Source organism: Notechis scutatus, chromosome 2 (genome assembly GCF_049901735.1).
Source record: "Notechis scutatus isolate UNSWTSFEM ecotype Mainland chromosome 2, rNotScu1.2, whole genome shotgun sequence".
NCBI classification, from domain to species: domain Eukaryota; kingdom Metazoa; phylum Chordata; class Lepidosauria; order Squamata; family Elapidae; genus Notechis; species Notechis scutatus.
Window position 1 is genome coordinate 164126796 of NC_142010.1, and position 20545 is coordinate 164147340.

A 20545-nucleotide genomic window follows, 5' to 3' on the forward strand; every position below is an offset into this window, starting at 1 on the left:
ATTTTAAGAATCACAGACTGGAGCTTTAATAAAGAAAGTTAATGTGACAGAAGTGTCAAGAAGATCATTTATGAAAGCACTTTAGTTAACTTGATCAAAGGTAGAAACTATAATGAACAGCTAAAGCATCCTCCTGAACTTCACTCAGAAGAGATTCTCTGAAAAGAGCAACTGTATATCAGTAAGTGACACAGGGAAGGACCTCCATTGGACCTGTTCACCAAGAAAATAAATGACAGCTCTAAAAGGTGTTTCATTCCATTTACAACTCCAATTCTGGTCCCAATGAATATGGAAAAAGGAGGGATACTTAATTTACTTAACATTTCCTTGACCGGCAAAGAGATTGTCAGAACGTTTGCAGCGTGACTACTATAATGAGACAACCCAGGAACAAAACACAGCACACAGAGGCTTAGACATTTAACAGTGGTTTATATACAAGACATATACTGTAATATATATGGTAGGCAATCAAACTTGCTGATAAGCAATCAATCTTCTTAACACTACACGGAGAACTCTGCAATAGATATAGGACACAAGGAGAGAAAACGTACTCTCTAATGGCTGCCGTTATATAGATACTTCTTAAAGTGGTAAAGACTTCTGTGGAGCCATCCTTAGTCTTAAAAAGGCAATACCAATGCTGATTCATTCTCATTGCACCAGCCTTACATTGCATCAGCCTTATAGCAACTGGTCAGCTCTTAAATCTCAATACCTTAACAGAGATCATCTATTTTTAATTGTTTTACTGGTTTAGCAAAAATCTGTCAACTTAGTCAGCTTAGTTAGTGCATTGATGAGATCACACTTAAAGCAGTATAATCTGTGGTATGGGCAAGTTAGAACACTTTCTAAGGATGGTTGCAAAGATGATGCAAGGACTTAAAAGCATGTCCTTTAAGAATAGCTGATGGAACCTGAAATGTAAAAAGAAGACTGAGGGAAGACATAATGTCAGATACATAAAAGAATGTCATAGGGAAGATGATCAAGAACTAGTCTCCAATGCCTCAGAAACTAGGATCAGAAATAATGGATGCAATATGCAGCTACTTAGATTTTGCTTAAATGTAAGGAAAACACTTTCTGACATTACTACTAACAATAATTGGTGATTCTTCATCTCTGGAAGTTTTTAAGAAGAGAGAGACAGTCAAGACAAGTTATGTCAGGAGCTGGTTTGGTTAGCAGTTAAGGCATTAGACTAGAAACCAGGGACCAGGAGTTCTAATCTCATCTTATGCATGAAGCCAGCTGGATGACCTTGGGCCAATGATTCTCTCTCAGTTCTAGGAAGAATGTCATGGCAATCTACTCCTGCAAAACCTTGCCAAGAAAAGTGTAGGGATTTGTTCAGGCAGTCATGAGGGGTTCAACAAGCCTCAAATTACAAGATGAGTGACAAATACATTTAATAATAATAATAACACTAACTTGAAGACAGATAAAAATGTAATGTCACAAAGATGATTTGAATAATTTTCCTGCATGTTTCAAAGGGTTGAACTACATCAGGGCTGTCAAACACGTGGCCTGAGGGCTGGATTTGACACGCATTGGCCACGCCCATGCCCGGTTTTGCGAAGGGGGAAAAAGTCATGATACGTCATGTGATACTCCCATGACTACATGAGTTTGACACTCCTGGACTAGATGACCCTAATAGTCCCTTCTAACTGCAGAATATTATGATTCATTGGACTTGTTTATTGTTTCTGTTTTAATTATACAGGGAGCTGATGAACTGTGATTGTCTTATACTTCTCTTTCAGAAGTTGTTGTAGTTATCAAAAGCTCCAAAAGATAGAACCAAGTTGCATGAATTATTTAATATGGCTTAACTAAGCATTTTCCAGGTTTTTATATACATATTTTAAATATTTTTAGAGTAGTAGTTATGGACCAGGTAATTATAGCTGGAAATTTTTCTTTTTTTGGACTATAAGACAATTTCAACTAATTTTTAATTCCCCTACATGGAAAATGCTATAAGTGTAAGGACTAAAGTTTGATTTGGTAGTTAAATTCTTTGCAACAAGAATTTGTTTTTTTCAATTCAGATTTATTCCTGACATATTTTTTAGCATCCCACCCCTTAGTTGACTGGTCCATGAGAGAAGAAAAACTGAGATCATTATAACTTGGTACAGAATATCTGAGATATCAAAATAATTTAAATTTTCAGAACAAATCTTAATTTAACAGCTGCCTTTTTTACTCACTGCATTAAGATGTGCTATATTAATATTTGAGCCAAGAATATTACAAAATGAATTATTTCCTCATCTGTCAGGATGCCCTGTGGAATTCATCAAGGATGATTTTCATCTCCTCCTATAGTAAATTAGGTTTGGGGACTATTGACCTGTCTTAATGGAAATTGAAGGATATTCTGAATACAAAAGGAACTGGCATTGAACACATATTATTGCATGCTGATAATATATATCTGATTGATAATTATCAAAGTCGTATATAAAATTAGTTGATATACTATGAGCATTTGATAAATTATCAAGTCAACTAGTTGAAATAAGTCTCACATACTTTCTTATCTATGGAAATATGTAAAAAAAGGAGTCTCATATTGTCAGACTGTGCTCCCTTCAAATCCCAAGAAAGAAATACTCAGACTCCATGGGTTAGAGCAAAATTATCCTTTTACTGGAAAATAAAGTGAAAGCTACAGATTTAATTCCGAATCTGAGAAATTGGCGGGCAGATGACATATACAAAGGAATGGAAATGCTCCCACCCCCCAAAGTCCAAATGACTCTTCCAATTAAAAGTTCTGAATAAGATCATGTGGCCATCTCCCGGTGGTGGTGGTGGTGGTGATGAGGCTTCTGTCAGTTGACCTTGACATATTTTGATAAAAGTTCGCAGTTGCGCAAAGGGGATAGAAGCTAGCCAAGAAATGGAAAGTTAAAGAAAGGAATCCCCCTCCCCTTGCTAACCACAGCAAAGGAATGCAAAACACCTCCAGCTTTCTTCCCCTCCAAGTCCCCCCCTCCCTCCGTTGCTAATGACAGCCGAAAGAAATAGATTTGCATAGCAGCACAGAAGATGCAATAGTTAGGATGCAGAATATATATTATGGAAGATATCTTGAGGCTGACACATATGTTGTTTAAATTTCAAACAATATTTTGAAATAATTCATCTGAAAAGTATTTATTTGGAAAAGTAAATATTTGTTTATATTACTATTATGCAAATGCAATCTCACTTAATTCTTTTTGTCAAACTGACTTAGTAACAATATCATAATCTGAAATAGCAACCTTTTTAAAAGTGCTCAAACCTTAATGGCTAATAATAATGAGAATGTCATCTGGTGAAGCTTTCCATCTTCAGTATGGACATGATCACAAAGTCAGTTATACTTAATCATATGTGGAACAGCATGAAAATTTCTGAGAGGAGTCCATTTACATATTGCATATTTTTTACATATCGTATATGCAAATTATTTCATATTATTGCATATCTTAAAAGTTGCATATCTTTTTAAATGCAGAAACATGAACAATGGATAGTCAGTTGCATTTTTGTCTCTGGGTTTAAATCAATTAATTAGTTTTACTCCTAGTAATCCTAGCATTGAAAGCATCAATTACACTATGGAGGAAGTTGTAAACTCATTATGTAGCCAACTAATAGCATTGAAGAGTTTACTGTATGTCAGAATGTGTGGCTTTTCTGCTTCTAGGAGGAAAAGTAAATGTTTATTATAGTCAATCTATTGCAATATCATAGTATTAAGAATGAGGAGACCCACATTCACTTTGATTTAACAAAAACATGTAATCACTAATAGGGTGACATTACAAAATATATATATGGATCTGGTTGGCTCAAAATTCCTTCTTTATTCTACTGTTGGTCTTGACTGGGAGAAAGAAGTAGGGATTCATTATTACTGTGTTAACTGCCCCTGCCCAAATTATATTAATTGCTGTTTAAGTGCTGACATGCACAACTGTTGGGCCTTGCCTTATATAATTATACCTATTCCATGCAAGGAATAGGTATAATTTTCAAGGGGAATAGACTCTCAAGCCATCCTAGGAATTCTGGTAAATTTATCTTTTATCCTTCTCCTTTTATTCTAATAATAAAATGTCAAATACAATCTGTAAGCTAATGGCATTAAAACCATACTTTTGGTATTGCTTTTCAATAGTATCTCTTTAAATGCAGTATCACACATCTCATTTTAAATTTCAGGAAGGAGCTGATCTCTTTTGATTAACTATTTTAATTTTTCTTCCAGAGACATCAAAGACAACTGACTGGAACTATGGTAGGTACATTTGAAAAATAATAGTTATAAAGAAAAAATGTGTTTTTTTGTTAGTGTCATTTACCCTTCAGTTTTGTTTGAGGTGGTGATCTAATAATGGTTCTCTATAATAATTGCCAGCAGGTAAAGTCTCTCAAATGTTAACTGAGTTGGCATAGTCTGCTAAATCATGTTTGTTTCTCTGGTTTATTAAATGAACTACAATGGCCACTTTCATACAGAAACAAAAAACCATGTTATGAATGATGAGTGGGCTTCTGTTAAATTTCTGTTTCTCAGCTTCTTATTTTCTCTACTTCCTAAATGAAGAAATGGGATATTAATCCAATAATAATTGATAGTTCAATAATTTCATAACCCTGTCTTTATAGAAAATAGCTATCTGATGCTAATTGCTTTTTGTGCTGATGAGTATAAATTGTTTAAAAAAATCTATATGGCCAGTCATTTAAGCAACTCTGGAAGTCCTCAACTATAGTTAAACAATTAGATGTAGAAATGAGCAAATTTCTATAATTTGAAATTTTATGATGTCTAAATCTCAATTCCCTACTCAGTAAAAGAATGCAAATTAATGTAATTAATGTAAATAACCTGTTTCAAGTTGCTTAATCTGTTAAGAGGACAATTAAGACATTTTCTTGCTTTCTTCTTATCTCCTTGTTTTTTGCTTATTCCTTTTTTCTTCCCAAATGATCCACTGGTATATTCAAACAGTCCATCTACATATTACTACACTTGCAGCAGTGATCTTTAACAGATTAACAGATTTGGAAGGGACCTTGTAGGTCATCTAGTCCAACCCTCCACCCAAGCAGGAAAGCCTACACCATTTCTGACAGGTGACAGTCCAGTCTCTTCTTGAAAGCTTCTACAGATAAAATTCCCACAACTTCTGAAGGCAAGCTGTTCCACTGGTTGATTGCTCTCACTGTTAGAAAATTTCTTCTTATTTCCAGGTGAATCTCTTCTTGTTCAGTTTCCATCCATTATTCCTTGTCTGGCCTTCAGGTGCTTTGGAAAATAGCTTGACCCCTTCCTCTCTGTGGCAACCCCTCAAATATTGGACCACTGCTATCCTGTCTATCCTGTCTATCCTGTCTATCCTGATCCTTCTCTTCACTAGACTAGCCATGCCCAATTCCTGCAACCGTTCATCTTATGTTTTAGTCTCCAATCCCCTAATCATCTTTGTTGCTCTTCCCTGCACTCTTTCTAGAGACTCAATATCTTTTTATAGCATGGTGACCAAAACTGGATGCAGTATTCTAGGTGTGGTCTTCCTAAGGCTTTATAGACTGGTATTAGTACCTCAGTCGATCTTGATTGTATTCCTTTCTGTTAAAGCAATTTAGGATTGCATTGGCTTTTTTGGCTGCCGCCACTCACTGTTGGCTTGCATTTAATTGGTTGTCCACTAAGACTCTAAGATCCCACTCACAGTTACTGCTATTAAGCCTGATTTCACCCAGTATATATGTGTACTTTTGGTTTTTCTTGCCTAAGTGTAAGACTTCTTTACATTGAATTTCATTTTGTTAGATGGGGCCCGGTGTTCAAGTCTGTCAAGATTGATCTGTCCAGGGTATTGGCTATTCCTGCCAGCTTAGTATCATCTGAAAATTTGCTAAGTTCTCCTTCTATTCCCTTATCTAAGTCATTTATGAAGATATTGAAGAGTACTGGGCCTAAGACAGAACCTTGTGGCACCCCACTGCTTGCTTCCCTCCATGTAGATATAATACCATTAAGGACTACTTGTTGATTTTTTTTTTTTTGTCTAAGTGCTATGTAGAGAAGAAAAACAGAAAATAGATCACAAACTGTTCAAAGTTATAATGGCACAGAAAAAAGTGACCTATGACCAGTTTTCACACTTATGACTGTTGCAGTATCCTCATGGTCATGTGATCAAATTTGGGTGCTTGGCAACTGGCAGGTACTTATGACAGTTGCACTGTACCAAAGCCATGTGATCAGCATTTGTAACCTTTTCAGCTGGCTTCCAACATGCAATGTCAATGGGATAAGTCAGATTTGCTTAACAACAGCTGGATTCACTTAACTGCAGTGATTTGCTCATCAACTGTGGCAAAAAGGTCACAATGGGGCATAACCCAACAACTGCCTTGTTTAACAATGGAAATGTTGGGCTCAATTGTGCTACTAAGTCAAAGATTAACTGTAATATACTTCCAGGTTCAGTTTAGGCCTTATTTCTCCAATTAAATGTTGGTCAAACACTGGTTGCTTCTTCTTTTATTGTAGGCGGACAACCACATTTAAAAGAGAAAGTAGCTTTGGGTAATGGGGAAATAAATTTCAGCACCTGGGCAAATACTTAAGGTATGTGCTGACCAGCTAGCCTCTGTTCTTACAGATATGTTCAATCTTTCACAGCGTCAGGCCTTGATTACATCATGTTTTAAGACTGCTATCATTGTACCAGTCTCCCCCCAAAAATATAATTACATGCCTTAATAATTACTGTCCAGTTGCTCTCACTTCCATTATGATGAGGTGTTTTGAGTGATTGTTAAAGGACTATATTGTTTCATGCCTTCCCCCTACATTTGACACATTACAGTGTGCTTATCAGAAGAACCACTCTATAGATGATGCACTTTCTTGCATGCTTCATCTTAGCTTGACACACCTGGAGAAGAATACTCATGTGCAAATGCTGTTTGTTGACTTTGGTTCGGTGTTCAACACAATCATTCCTCAGCATTTGGTGAACAAACTGGGCCTATTAGATTTTAATACTTCTTTATGTAACTGGATACTTGATTTCCTTATTGATGGGCGCCAGTTTGTGCAAGTTGGAAGGAAAGTTCCAATTCCATCTCCTTGAGTATAGGTTCCCCACACGGCTGTGAATTTGTTACTGTTCACCTTGATGACCCTAAATGCTGTGTCAGGTCTACTATGAATCATATTGTGAAGTATGCGAACCATACAGCAGTGGTGGGGCTTATCCAGGATGACAATGAAGATTCTTATAGGGAGGAGGTGGAGGCTTTGGTGGACTGGTACAATAAAAATAACCCAGTTTTGAATGTGAACAAAACAAAGGAGATCATTGTTGATTTTAAAAAGAGCGGCATAGTCATATTCCACTTTGTATCAAGGCTTTGTATCGGCTGTGGAAGTGGTCAGTAGTATTAAGTATCTTGGGGTGCAGATAACTAACTGGTCTCTGAACTGGTTTCTCCACATGTCATCCTTAGTGAAGCATGCAAAGCAGCATCTGCATTCCCTGCGTTGGATGAGGAGAACACATCTTTCTCTTTCTGTCCTGGCTACTTTTTACAGAGGCATGATTGAGAGCATTTTAACAAGTGCATCAATTTGATTTGGTGGTAGCAGTGCCTCAGATAGAAAGTCCATACAGAGAATAGTAAGGACAGCTGAGAAGATTGTAGGAAGCTCGCTTCCCATTATTCAGGATACTGTTTACAAATGCTATGTGCTTAGAGCTCAAAGTATCGTTAGAAACTCCAAACACCCACTTCACAGTCTGTAGCTCCCTCTGGGAGGAGATATTTATAGCAAGACTACTAGATTTTTTAACAGCTTTGTTCCTTATTGTAAATTTTCAGGATTCTTTTTTTTTCACTATTCACATGTATACATTTGAACTAGACTTTGATATTTCTCTGTGTCATATATATGTGTGTATATACATAATGGTTATCTTTTGAAAGCTGAATTCAACGAAATTTCATTTTAATGTATGCTGGTTAGTGTACATTTAAAGTGACAATAACATTTCTGTTTTATTCTATTCTAATTTCACTGTAGGTTCAGGATTCATGTTTTGCGATGATTCAGACAGTCGTAATTTTCTTATTGGTTATGGATGAATAGTTACTTGATTTTTATATTAAAAATTTGCAGAGTTGTAGCTACATCTCATCGTTATTTTGAAAATGGCTGGTTATCTGCCAAATCTTTTTTTGTGTAAAACATTTCATTTACATTTCAACATGCAGAATTCTTTTATCTATAAACATTGTTTCAGTGTTCCTAAATGCTTTGAATACTTGCTTTTCTTTTTTCCCCCTGCCTTCTTTTAGATTAGCAGGCGGCGGACTCCACTTGGACTACATAAGCACTGTGAGAAGTGTTTCAACAAATACTGCCAAGCTCCAGCAGAGCCTTCAGTCTCATGTGTGGTGATCAGTTGCCACTCTCACTGTGGTGCTGTTTTTCATATGTGCAAAGAGGATGATCATAAACTCCTGTGTCCCCTGGAACAAGTTTCATGCCTTAATTCTATTTATGGCTGCCCTTTTACAATGGCCCGTTTTAAAGTGGCAAAACATCTCCAAGTTTGCCCTGCCAGCGTAGTTTCCTGTTCTATGGAATGGAACCGTTGGCCATGTACAGATTCTGAAGCCATTCTTCATGAGAACATTATGAAGCAACAGCCCAAGGAAGAGTGCCTGGATGTAGCCATAGCTCTGAGAGATCAGGCAGCTCTCTTTAAAGCACTCAAAATGGCTGAGCTTTTCCCAGAATGCAGAGGGGCTTGTACCCTGGAAGAAACAACAGATGATATTGACTGCTTTGAAGAAAAAGCTGTTGGAGGAATTGCTGAACAGAGCACAACAAATGAAGCTGAGGCAGCTGTGCTCACCCAACAGGAACGTGAAAATCTGGCGAAAACTAAAGAAGGGGTGGATTTGACTGGTTACAAAAGCTGGGAAACTATGTTTAGTAAAGAATTTAAAGCATGCCAGGTATCAGACCTGTCAACCAGAAATACAAAAAATGCATCTGAAAGTGGATCTCCATGTAAAGAACATGATTCTGATAACACTGTGGCAGAAACCAGCAGTACAGAAGGCACTGAAAAAAACAAAATCCATCAAATCAATTTAGCAGCTGAAAAAACAGGGTTGGCTCCATGGCAAGATGGAGTGCTAGAGAGACTGAAGAATGAAGTTCCTGTTGGGGAGTATAACATGTACTTGGTGCACCATGGAAGGATGCTCATACATTTTGGTCAGATGGCTGCTTGCACTCCCAGAGAAAAAGACTTTGTATATGGAAACCTGGAAGCTCAGGAACTGAAGACTGAGACCACCTTCAGACCACCACTTAGTTACTGTGGCAAAAGAGCAAAGCTTGGGGATGCTGTGGCACATAAAAAGCCAGGTAAGAGCGTATCCCTGGATACTTCAGAGTTGGACATAGGTGTTGAAGAACTTCCCAAATCAAACACAATAAAAACCACACTGTTGTGCGCTCTTGAGAAGGAACTAAAAGGTCATGAGATATCTAAAACAAAGTCCACTGATGCCTTATATGTGGATTTCGGGACTCAAACATACAGCTTTGTTGCCCAACCTTTTTCTTCAAAAGCTGTTCTAGCAGATATTTTGGATACAAAAGATCCACCGGACCTCCATCTACAGCTCCATAGTGAGAGTGTTACCCAAAGATACAACAAAAGCAGCTCTGCATTTACATTCTCTTGCAACCACTTTTTTAGGAGAGATGAATTTTCTTCACATTTCAAGAATGTTCATGCAGATATCCAGTCCTCCCTAGATGGGTGGTTCCAGCGTCGCTGCCCACTTGCCTATTTGGGATGCACTTTTGTTCAATATCCTTGGCATCCTTCTGAGCAAAAGACAAATGTTATCTACAACCAGCACCTCATGGCATTTGCTGTTAAGCCAGAGATTGATCCTGTGCTCTCAGAAGCCAAGAAAAGTATAAGAGGTAGACAAAGGATTGAAAGGATTGCTCTAACTAGTCTTCCCTTGGAGATTCTGAAATACATTGCTGGATTTTTGGATAGTGTTAGCTTGTCTCAGCTGGCTCAGGTGTCAGTACAGATGAGGGATATCTGTGCTACTTTGCTCCATGAAAGAGGAATGGTTTTTCTGCTATGGGAAAAGAAAAGATATTCTCATGGAAGAACATCGTGGAGAGTCTGTGGAAAGGTAAGCGCTGGGGGTACCAAAAGTACTATCAGCATTCCAAGTATCTGAGAGTTCCAGGTTTTCCCTAACCCAAAAAAAACCCCCAAAATCCAACCCTTGCACCCAACTGTCCATCACATTGTCTAATTCTCACTTCGTTCCAACTGGAAACTATTCCCAGTCACTCCCCTCCAGGTGCAGGGTAACATGTTCTTGACTTTCTGAGAAAGGAATGTTGTTGTGGCTAATCTTCCACCGTTCCTTTGAAATCCCCCCTCCCAAATTCCCAGGGACTGAATGTGGCAGCCCAGAAGCCTCAAAGAAAAATGGCTTCCAAGCTGACAAGTACAGCAGAATTATCCAAATAGAAGGACAGGGGGATATTTATATTTGGCTTCTAAGTTATGCATATTTTAGCATCACAAAGTGCAGGTAGTCCTCAACTTACTCATTTAGTGACTGTCCAAAGTTACAATGGTACTGAAAAAAGTAACTTATGACTATTTTTCACATTTACAACATTTGCCTCATCTCCATGGTCATGTGTTCAAAATTCAGGCACTTGGCAATTAACTGATATTTATGACTTGCAATGTCCTGGATCATGAGATCACCTTTCTGACAAACAAAATCAGTGGGGAAGCCAGATATACTTAACAACCAGGTTACTAACTGAACAACTGCAGTGATTCACTTAACAACTTATGGCAAGAAAGATTGTAAAGTGGGGCAAAACTCACTTAAGAAATGTCTCACTTAGTAACAGAAATTTTGGGCTCAGTTGTAGTCATAAGTCAAGGACTACCTGTAATTTTAGTTAAACATGAACATACTATAGTTTAAACAATCCTGTGACAAGCAGAATTGCATGATTATAGAATTTGACTTAAACTTCTCAAATGAAAGGTCAGAGTTTCCAAATGACAAATTTCAAAATAATTGGCCAAACCATAGCCCCCAATTCATGAGGTAATCCTCTTTGCATACTTTAGATTCCAAGCTCCATTTTTTTTATCTCAGTGACAAACAGTTATGTATTGCAGTGTGCATGAGGCTGCATTGAAAGCTGTTCCCTTGCCTTTTAAAATTGCTTGCCTTTGTGAGGGACATGTGTGATTTAAAAATTTGATAAATGAAAATAAAAATTATGTAACTAACTGATAAAACATTGTGATAACAGCTCCATTGATCTAAGTAGCAAAACCTGTTCAACCCTGATTTATCTTTAAAAGCTAAGCAGGATCTGATCAGGTTGTGCTTAAATGGGGGACCCCCAGGAAATACTAGTGATAAATAGCCTTGGAATATTAAAAAAAAACAACCAACCTCCCTTAAAGAAGTCAATGGCATAAGTCACTTACATAATGCTTTCAAAAAAACTAGGTAGACATATGCATGAATATAACAGCAGTTTACCGTCAAGTCTACCTCTTTAACAAGAGTTCCACTGAAGTTTAATCATATATTATTATAAATAGTATGTTTGAACAAAGATTGTGAATCCATATCCTTTATGTTTTATGCCTATAAAACATAAATACCTTATGCCACCAGACTTGAAATTCTAGACCTAGAAAACCTTGAATTACACCGTCTTCGGTCTGATTTAAGTATGGTATATAAAATCATACATTGCAATGACTTAACTGTCAATGAATACTTCAGCTTCAACCATAACAACACAAGAGCACACAATAGATACAAACTCAAGGTTAACTGCACCAAACATGATTGCAGGAAATACGACTTCAGCAACAGAGTGGTCAATGTCTGGAATACTCTACCTGACTCTGTGGTTTCTTCCCCAAACCCCAAAAACTTTAACCTTAGACTGTCTACTATTGACCTCATCCCTTTCCTGAGGTCTGTAGGGGGCGTGCATAAGCGCACCAACGTGCCTACTGTCCCTGTCCTATTGTTCTTTTATTTTTCTTATATGTATCCATGTATTCATAACTATGTTTTTACTTATACCTATTATGTTGTAAGCGATTGACAAATCAAATCAAATAAAAATAAATAAAATAAATGAATAATCAAAATACATATAATTCATTTTAACTAGACGGGCATATAATCACCCTCTACGAGTTCTGGTATCCAATCTCAAAAGCTGCCATTTTGCTAAGTACCCAAAATTTCTAAACTTTGCTTTATTATAAAGGTTATTTTTAATTTGTTTGTTTTTTTATGTTACCTTATGTTCACTTAAATTTATAAGTGAGCTTATATCAGGTCACAGTAACATTTCATAATATGCATGACACAAACTTCACATTTGCTATGAAGTACTACAAATCGTTTTGTTGTGAATATTCTTATTTAATACAGTAAATAATGTAATGTTTAATTGGGTGTTAGAAATATACTATAAGGTGATACTATTTTATTCGTTCATTCTATTTTTTTCTTGAGAAAGGAATCATCCAAACATATAGAAAAAATTAAATGAATACAGATATTGATAAGAACGTAGGTTTTATTTCATTTTTTTCCTGCAGTATATGCAACTAAATTGTCCATGGTACAATCATAATGAGGATAGGCTGACTGACTGGTTTTACTAGGCTTATATGAATCTCAACCAACTCTTACTAAGTTACAACCCTATGTTTAGTCATAAAATAGAACACTATTGATTATAATCAATTACTTTGCACCCAGGAGTACATGAATAATTTAGCCTATTATCAGTTGTGGGCAAGGGACTAATGAAAATAAACCAGTAAAAGTATCACAAAATAATAGAACCAGCTTCAGAAGAAATAAGATGTTATTACCAAATATTTGTACACTTGTTTGTGGAGCACATCAAGTATAGAAAGAGGCTCACTGCTGTGTAGCATTTAATGGAATCAAGTCAACCAACATCATAAAAAACACTCACTGCCAAAGATGTGCTTGCTAAAAGAGTAGGTTCCTGCAGGAGGTATAGAGGATCACAATGTTCTCATTGTGTTAATGGCAAAATGTCCGGAGGCTTCCCTGCACTGTATATGCAGGTATGAAACAAGTGTGCATTGCATATTCCTTGCTGCTCAACTCTGTGATAGATGCAATAATGTGAAAAGTCTTTGCTACTCATTGTAATATAAAATTTGGACAAGGAATTTATCATAGATTTCATGTTTGCTGACAGGAATTATTTTTAATTGAAAGAGAGATTGAAAGAGAAGCCTACAACATTCTGTTTGATGTAAGAACTGCTGATCCTCATGGCTTAACCATTAATACCGACAAGACCAAAATATTCATAACTGAGAACTCTCAGGCCACTTTAATGGAGTTCAGATTGAGCAAGCTGAACAATTTCAATATCTTGGTTCATTTCTCCAAGAACAGAAAGCAGCTGCTTCTGGTATAAACAATCCAATCAGCCAGGTTGCCTCAGCCTTTGGAGCACTGACATGATGCCTCTGGCAAATAAACAGCATTAGCATTGCTAGCAAAAGCAATTCTATCAATCTTTAATATTTCCAATGCTGCAGTGTAGTGCAGAATCTTGGGCCATGCTTCCAAATTATTAGAAAAAAGTTTTCCAAATGTATTGCCTATGTAAAATTTTAGCAATTTAAATTTATGACAAAATACAAAATGTGCCAATTGTGATAGGCCCATAGAACCTCCAATCACGTAGTTATACTGTGGATTATTACTGGATGCAAGCTAAGTACTTTAAATTCAAATTCAAAATTCCTGCTCAAGGAATAAACAATGGATCAGCAACTTCATAGCAATTAGATTTTTAAAATAGCCAGGTCATTTCTTCCAGGGCTCTCTGCAACTGGAATTCTAACATATTCTCAACAACCTTCTTTATAAAGGGCAAATGATGGCTTCATGGAAAAAGGGTAAATCACTACTTCCTTCGAGATGTCCCCCAGTCTAAGGTATTTTGCATCTCTCTAAACTAGGTCTAAAATGTGACTTGACCATGAATGTCTGTGTTGTCACTGATTCTCTCCCAGACAGGAGCCAAGTTAAAGTTTCCCATCACCATAGGCTAGGAAAAAGAAAGCTGAAATTAAATCCAGACAAGATGGATTGGTATTAGTCAGTAGAAGCTGTACATGGAGACTGCGTATTTTGTGTGATATTATATTATCTCAGAAATAATAGATATGTAGTATGGCAATGCACTTTGATTGTTATCTCTCACTGAACATAATTAGCAGCTAAACGAAGAGCATCTTTATGTAATTATGACTATAGTACCAGCTGCAAAAGTCCCTGAAAGAGTCAAGACTATGCTTTGGTTACATCTTCGGATTATTAGAGTGTACAATATGTAGGACTGTTTTTACATGTGTCAGAACTTACCACTGGTGTAAAATGAGGCAACTAGGCAGTTAACAATGCAAAGTTCAAGGATTTTATAATTGGAGGTCCATATTGATTATCAATTTTGTCACAGGTAGAACAGTGCATTACAGTTAATCCTGAAACATGAAATGACTTAGACATTGACAATTTGAGGGACAATATATCCTATTGCAAACCTGGCTAGGTGATAACATCTATAGGAAAGATCATAGAATCATAGGGCTGGAAGGGACCTTGGAGGTCTTTTTGTCTAATCTCCTGTCCAAGCAGGATACTTTATTCTATCTTAGACAAATGGCTTCTAATCTTTTCTTGAAAACCTCTAGTAATAGAACATCCATAGCTCTGGGAGGTAAGTCGTTCCGTTGGTTAATTCAATGGCCCCTCAGTGGGCACCTGGGACCGGTTCCATGGAGAGAGGTTTTCTGCAGACCAGAGGAGGGGTGGTTTCATGTGCTGCCTACATGCCGCGGATGGTGCTTCGCTTGTTTGCATGGACCAGTTTCTGGCATGCCGTGGATCGGTGCTGGTCCATAGACCGGGGAGACCTCTGGGTTAATTGTTCTCGCTGTCAGGAAATTTCTGTTTAGTTCTAAGTTGGATTTTATTTAGATCCTCCATGAATCCAAAGAATTATATATTTTGTATTTGAATCAGGGAAACAAGAACATTCAAATAAGAAGTATATTAACATCTGTACCCGTACCACATCCATAGCTAAAGTTATCTAGAAATTTTACTATAATTTCCAACCATCTCAATTAAAGCATTTAACCAACAACTTGTTATATCAACATCAGATGGTAACTACATAGATCAAAAATGGGCCTAGGAATCACATTAAAATAAAAAATATTTCCTCCTATAGAGAATATTTTATTTATCAACAGATACCACAGATAGCATAGTTTTCCTGACAAGCACAATAGTGAACATCTGGTGTTTGACTAAAATCTCTAATTCTGAAATGCTCTTTTAAAAAGGTAGTAACATATGACTTAGAGGTTTAAAAAAAATCAATGCAGACTACAAAACTATCGATGTCCATGTTAACCAGTACTTGTCCAAGAGTTTTAAAGAAATCATATAAAATGCTTTTTCAACATCTAAAAAAAAAAATAGATGCTGGATTTTTAGTGTTTTGACCTAAAGCACATCATTAAATATTTTGTTAAAATCAAAGAGGTGTTTAATTCCTATAATTGATACTATCTTTCATTTTTTTAAAAACCAGAGAGTATTTATTCTTTCAATGAGATCGGTGGCCACATAAATTTAATGAATAAAATACATAAACACTTTCCTGTTTTCAAAGTTATTGAAATAATTAATATACAAATATTGTCCATACTTTCCTTTGGTTCATATAGGGAAGAGCTATTTGCAAGATCTTATTATCACAATACTGATATTTTCTTACTCTCTTTTGTTCATCTCTTTTTCTAGATCTGGAAATTTAGCACCCTGTTCTCCACTATCGATAGGTGGCAACTCAGCGATATTGCTTCCATAGCTGTACACTTGAAAACGTGTCCTTTTAATGAAGTGGAACATAAACAGGATCCTATTTTGCTTACTAGCATGCTTATATGTCAGGAACAAACAGAAGAGAATTTGGTCTCCACATTTAAATGCAGACATGGATGTGGACCTGGTTCCAAGAAATTTCAAGAAGACTGCACTGATTTCTGAAAGCACATGTCAAAGCATTTGGGATACTTTGAAATGAACTGTATAGTCTGTTTTAATAGGTTAACAAGGTTTTTTTTTATAGTTTGCTGATTGGTCAGGATAATATACTGTGCTCTAATTTTATAATGTTTGGTTCCTACATTGACTCTAGAAGTTCTAGAGGACTTTTTATTTATGAATATATAAAACAACATTATTAAAACCATTAATAGATATAATTAAGTGTAGTTAAAACTAAACTAACCCAATTGAACGGCCAAATGCGCATTGGAATAAAATTACTTTAGCTCTGAGGAGAGGGTCTTCTATAAAACAGTTTGATAACATTGGTCAGCATAGATTTCTCAAGAAGTCTTGCTAGACTTCTTCTTGATTATTTACTTTTTTATTAGATTATTTGTTTAATTGATTGTGGAAAATGGGGTAGACATATCTTTATTTTTTACATAATGTAAGTAGAATGAAGAATCAAGTGGGGTGAGGTGCCAAAAGCTTCAATTCTGGACCTCTTTACTCATTAATATTTTTTTCAAGTTTTATTAATTCTTCAAGACATACAATACATAAATACACAAAAGCACAAAACATAAAAGCATAAAAAAATCTCCTTTCTGAAAGTTGCTTAATCCCGGGTTATAACTCTTGGTACAGACACAAATTCAAATTCATATTTCTTTTATATACCATTTCATATCTTATTAACATTTTCAATTTTCTATATAACTTCTCTCTTTTAAATTTTCTCAATTTTATTTTATTTATCTCCTCTCAATTCAGATCATAATATTTATTATTCTTTGTCTGTTCTATTTCCAGCCATCTATTTATTTTTCTTCTTTAAAAAAGAAGAAAAACTTCTCCTGTACACTATATGGAGTATGATGCCTTTATCTCTCTCCCCTATATTTATAATACTTAATATAAAACACATAACTTACATTGGGATTCTGTCTGGTACATTCTAGAATTATACTATGTTATCGAAAATTATACAAATCTATTCATTAGTATTGATATTCATTTATATCTTGAACGTTTAACACATTACTTTTCAATTAAATCACATACTTTTATGGGAGCCCTATTTTCCATATAGGGCTCATTAATATTTATTACTCATTAATATTTTTATTAAAGTCTTAGGTAAGATAGTGGAAGGTATCAATAGAAGATAATATTTGTAATTCAGGGTTGAACTGTGGGGTCCTCTGAGCTTGGTGGTTTTCGTGCAGACATTTCATTATCAAACTAGGTAACATCATCAGTGCAAGTAGGGACTGGGGTTTGCTCTTATTTTAATATAAGCTCAGAGAGCATCAAAGAAGGAATGGCTATCAGATCTAAAAGATACATTGTAATGGAGTATTCTTTCACACTTTAGACACATTAAAACTTTAAATGTTCTTATTTTTCATGGTAGAACATGAATATGTTAGACCTAAGGTTTAATTAATTGTTTGGGTTCTTCCTCAATTATTGCAATAAAAACTATGCAATATATTACTTGGGTTCAGTTCTCACTTTCATCATCAGTTCTCTCAATTCAACCTTCTTAACCACTAGAAAGCTCTGACTGGAAAATTTCCTCAAACAGTATGTCAAAGATTTACACAGCACTTTAATTGAAGGAAAAAAAATATTCATTTGTTGACATTGGATCCCCCGTTATTTTTATTTTGCTGCTTATTTTGTATTTCATTACCTCTGACATCAGAGTCTACATTTGTAGAGATCAGGAGATAGAGAATTGGCTGAAGAGAAATGGAAAACAAGAAAAAGAAAGCAGAAAGCTCTGCATATTTTCTCCTGCCCCTTTTTTTCCTGGTTGCCCAAGTCCCAAAATTTTCTGCTTTTCAGAATTGCTCTGAGTTCTCGGAGTCCCTAAACTTTTCTTTATATTTCTCCTTTTTAAAATATATATGCTGATTTACATTCCCAAAATTCATACTCCACTCCCCATTCATTGCTTACTTGCCTAGTGGATCCTAATGCCTGATGTGATCCTTCATATTGTCCCTCTTGGCTCATCAAGTGGTGTCCATATTATTGGGAATATGATAGCTTTCTTCAATGAAAGAAAGTCTAATCTGTTATCCCAGAATGCACTAACTTGTTGCAAGCAAGCAGATTCCATTTATGTTCGTTATGCATTTGGATGTGGATTTAAAAGTACTATTTTAGTGTGTATGTTTGATATTAATTATGCTTTAATGCTGTTTTATTTAAAGCTTTAATGTTCCTTGAGAGCTGTTTAAGAGAATGCCCTTGTAAGTTAAGATTGGACAATGCATAAATTATCTAAATAAATACTTTATGTGATCACTTTTATATATTTCATATTTTTTTCAGTTTCATAACATAATATTTTAGAATTCAGCAGCAAATATGAAGGATCTATAAAGGCTGCATCTAGGTCTGGGGAGCCATTGTATGTGGTCCCGAGGACTCAGATTTGCATCTTACAATGCATGTGTATTTAACATGAAATGGGAAGAAATGGGAAGACTGGAATTCTACCCCTATTCAACCACAGAGTTCTATGAATTACTTTGGATTAACCATTTTCTTAATCCAACTAGGTTTCTTGTAGAAATAAAATTAGGAAACTGCTACTTATACTGCCTTGACCTCTTAGAGAACAAGTTCAATGTGCATGCAGTAAATAGCTCAGGTTTATATTATATCCTACTATAAATAAATGTTTTCTATATGACCAGCCCATTTCCATTTCAATTATTTCACTCTCTTGATGATATTGTATATTTGTGTTTGTTCTCTAATCCATATGCAGGTCTTTCTATCTTGTCTTGTAATGCGGAGCATGTATCTTTCCATGGCTCTTTGCACCACTAGCTTATGTATCGATTTAATGGTTGTAAAAGTGGCCACTTCCAGCATTTCCAGAAGCCTCCTGCAGCAACAGTGTGATCCTGAAAACAGACAGGGTTTGTTAATGTAACTGATATTCATCTCATATGACGTCAAACATTATTCTGAGCACTGAATAATGCTGTAGATTAAATGTTGAATTCTTAGTGTTCTCTGAACTTGGTTATCATCATTGACTGAGGAGACTTACTGTAACCCATTTCTGCTAGTGACCCTGTTCTCATTACACATTTAAAAACCCAGTGGCTCTTATATGATTTAACTGACCAAATCAATCATACCCCAAGAATTAACATCCTTGAACGTCAGCAGTGCACAACCAAGGAGGACCTGTTTTTTTGGGTAGTAACTGTTTTTAGGATTCTCACAAATGCAGCAGAAGAAGCGGGGGGAATGAAAAATAAGTGCTCTTTATTGGCCAGAGACAAAAGTTCTCTTTTGTGAAGTCTCCCTAGAAAAGGCCTACTCGACATACATCCCATAGATTACATGCATCATTGTTTTTGGAAGAATAGCCATTCTATTATGTCCAAACATTTCACCTGAAAATAGGATCTGCCACCACCATGTCTTTCACAAAGATAGGCTTCCAAATATCTCAAACTATTGCTGCTATTCTATGCCTTCAGCCAGTGAAGTCCTGATTGGTACAGCAAGTCATATTCCTCCAAACAGGAGGAAGGTGACCATCAGGTGCCCTTCAGCCTCCATTTATCTAAGGGCCAAAAAGGAGAAGCAATTCGCACCAGCCATATAGGCGTTTGAATCTTCTTTTTATCCTGTTTTCTTTTAAAACGATTATTTTTCAAAATTACAGTACAAAACAATTGACAGACTTCGGGTTAGGGACTTCTGATTTAATAGATACAAACTAGAGTTTTTGACTGGCTGTTAGTTCACTATATCTCTGCAAAAACCCAATTTTTGCTTTAAGAGACTCAGAGAACAGTTCAGGGACACTCAGACTCAACTTATTAATTTATTTATGCATTCACTTTTACTTATATTTTGTGTGCTATTGGTTGAACATCCATGAGTTTTACAAAAATAAATATTCTTAAATTAAAACCCAACCTTGATTTTTTTTATCATAAACCTAACTAGTACTATAAATTAACACTAGAGGAGGAAAATTTATGGTTATCTGAGGGTATCTATCTCTTGCTGGTCACATCTACTCAACCCATTACAGCACGGAGGCAGGGAATGCTGTGGGTCCCATCCCTGAGGGGGATACACCTGGTGGGACCCAGAAGAAGGGCCTTCTCCATGGTGGCTCCCTCTCTGTGGAACATCATTCCCCCAGAGATTAGAATGGCCCCCACTCTAATACTCTTTCGGAAGGCACTGAAGACCTGGTTTTGCCTGGGGAACCCAGAGTGGGATGGAG

At 36.1% G+C, this 20545-nt stretch overlaps 1 protein-coding gene and 1 long non-coding RNA gene across 2 annotated transcripts in view; both read left to right on the plus strand.

Moving 5' to 3' along the window:
- The window catches only part of FBXO40 (F-box protein 40), a 31907-nt gene extending 15108 nt beyond the window's left edge, over positions 1-16799 (plus strand). Inside the window, exons 4-6 of the mRNA XM_026675422.2 lie at positions 4286-4315; positions 8395-10272; positions 16021-16799. Coding sequence (XP_026531207.1) covers positions 4313-4315; positions 8395-10272; positions 16021-16266 — 2127 coding nt within the window. The 5' untranslated portion in view covers positions 4286-4312 and the 3' untranslated portion in view covers positions 16267-16799. The remainder of the gene's footprint in view (positions 1-4285; positions 4316-8394; positions 10273-16020) is intronic.
- Positions 1-20545, plus strand: part of LOC148132379 (uncharacterized) — a 531004-nt gene that overhangs the window by 119190 nt on the left and 391269 nt on the right. The gene's annotated exons all lie outside the window — the stretch shown is intronic.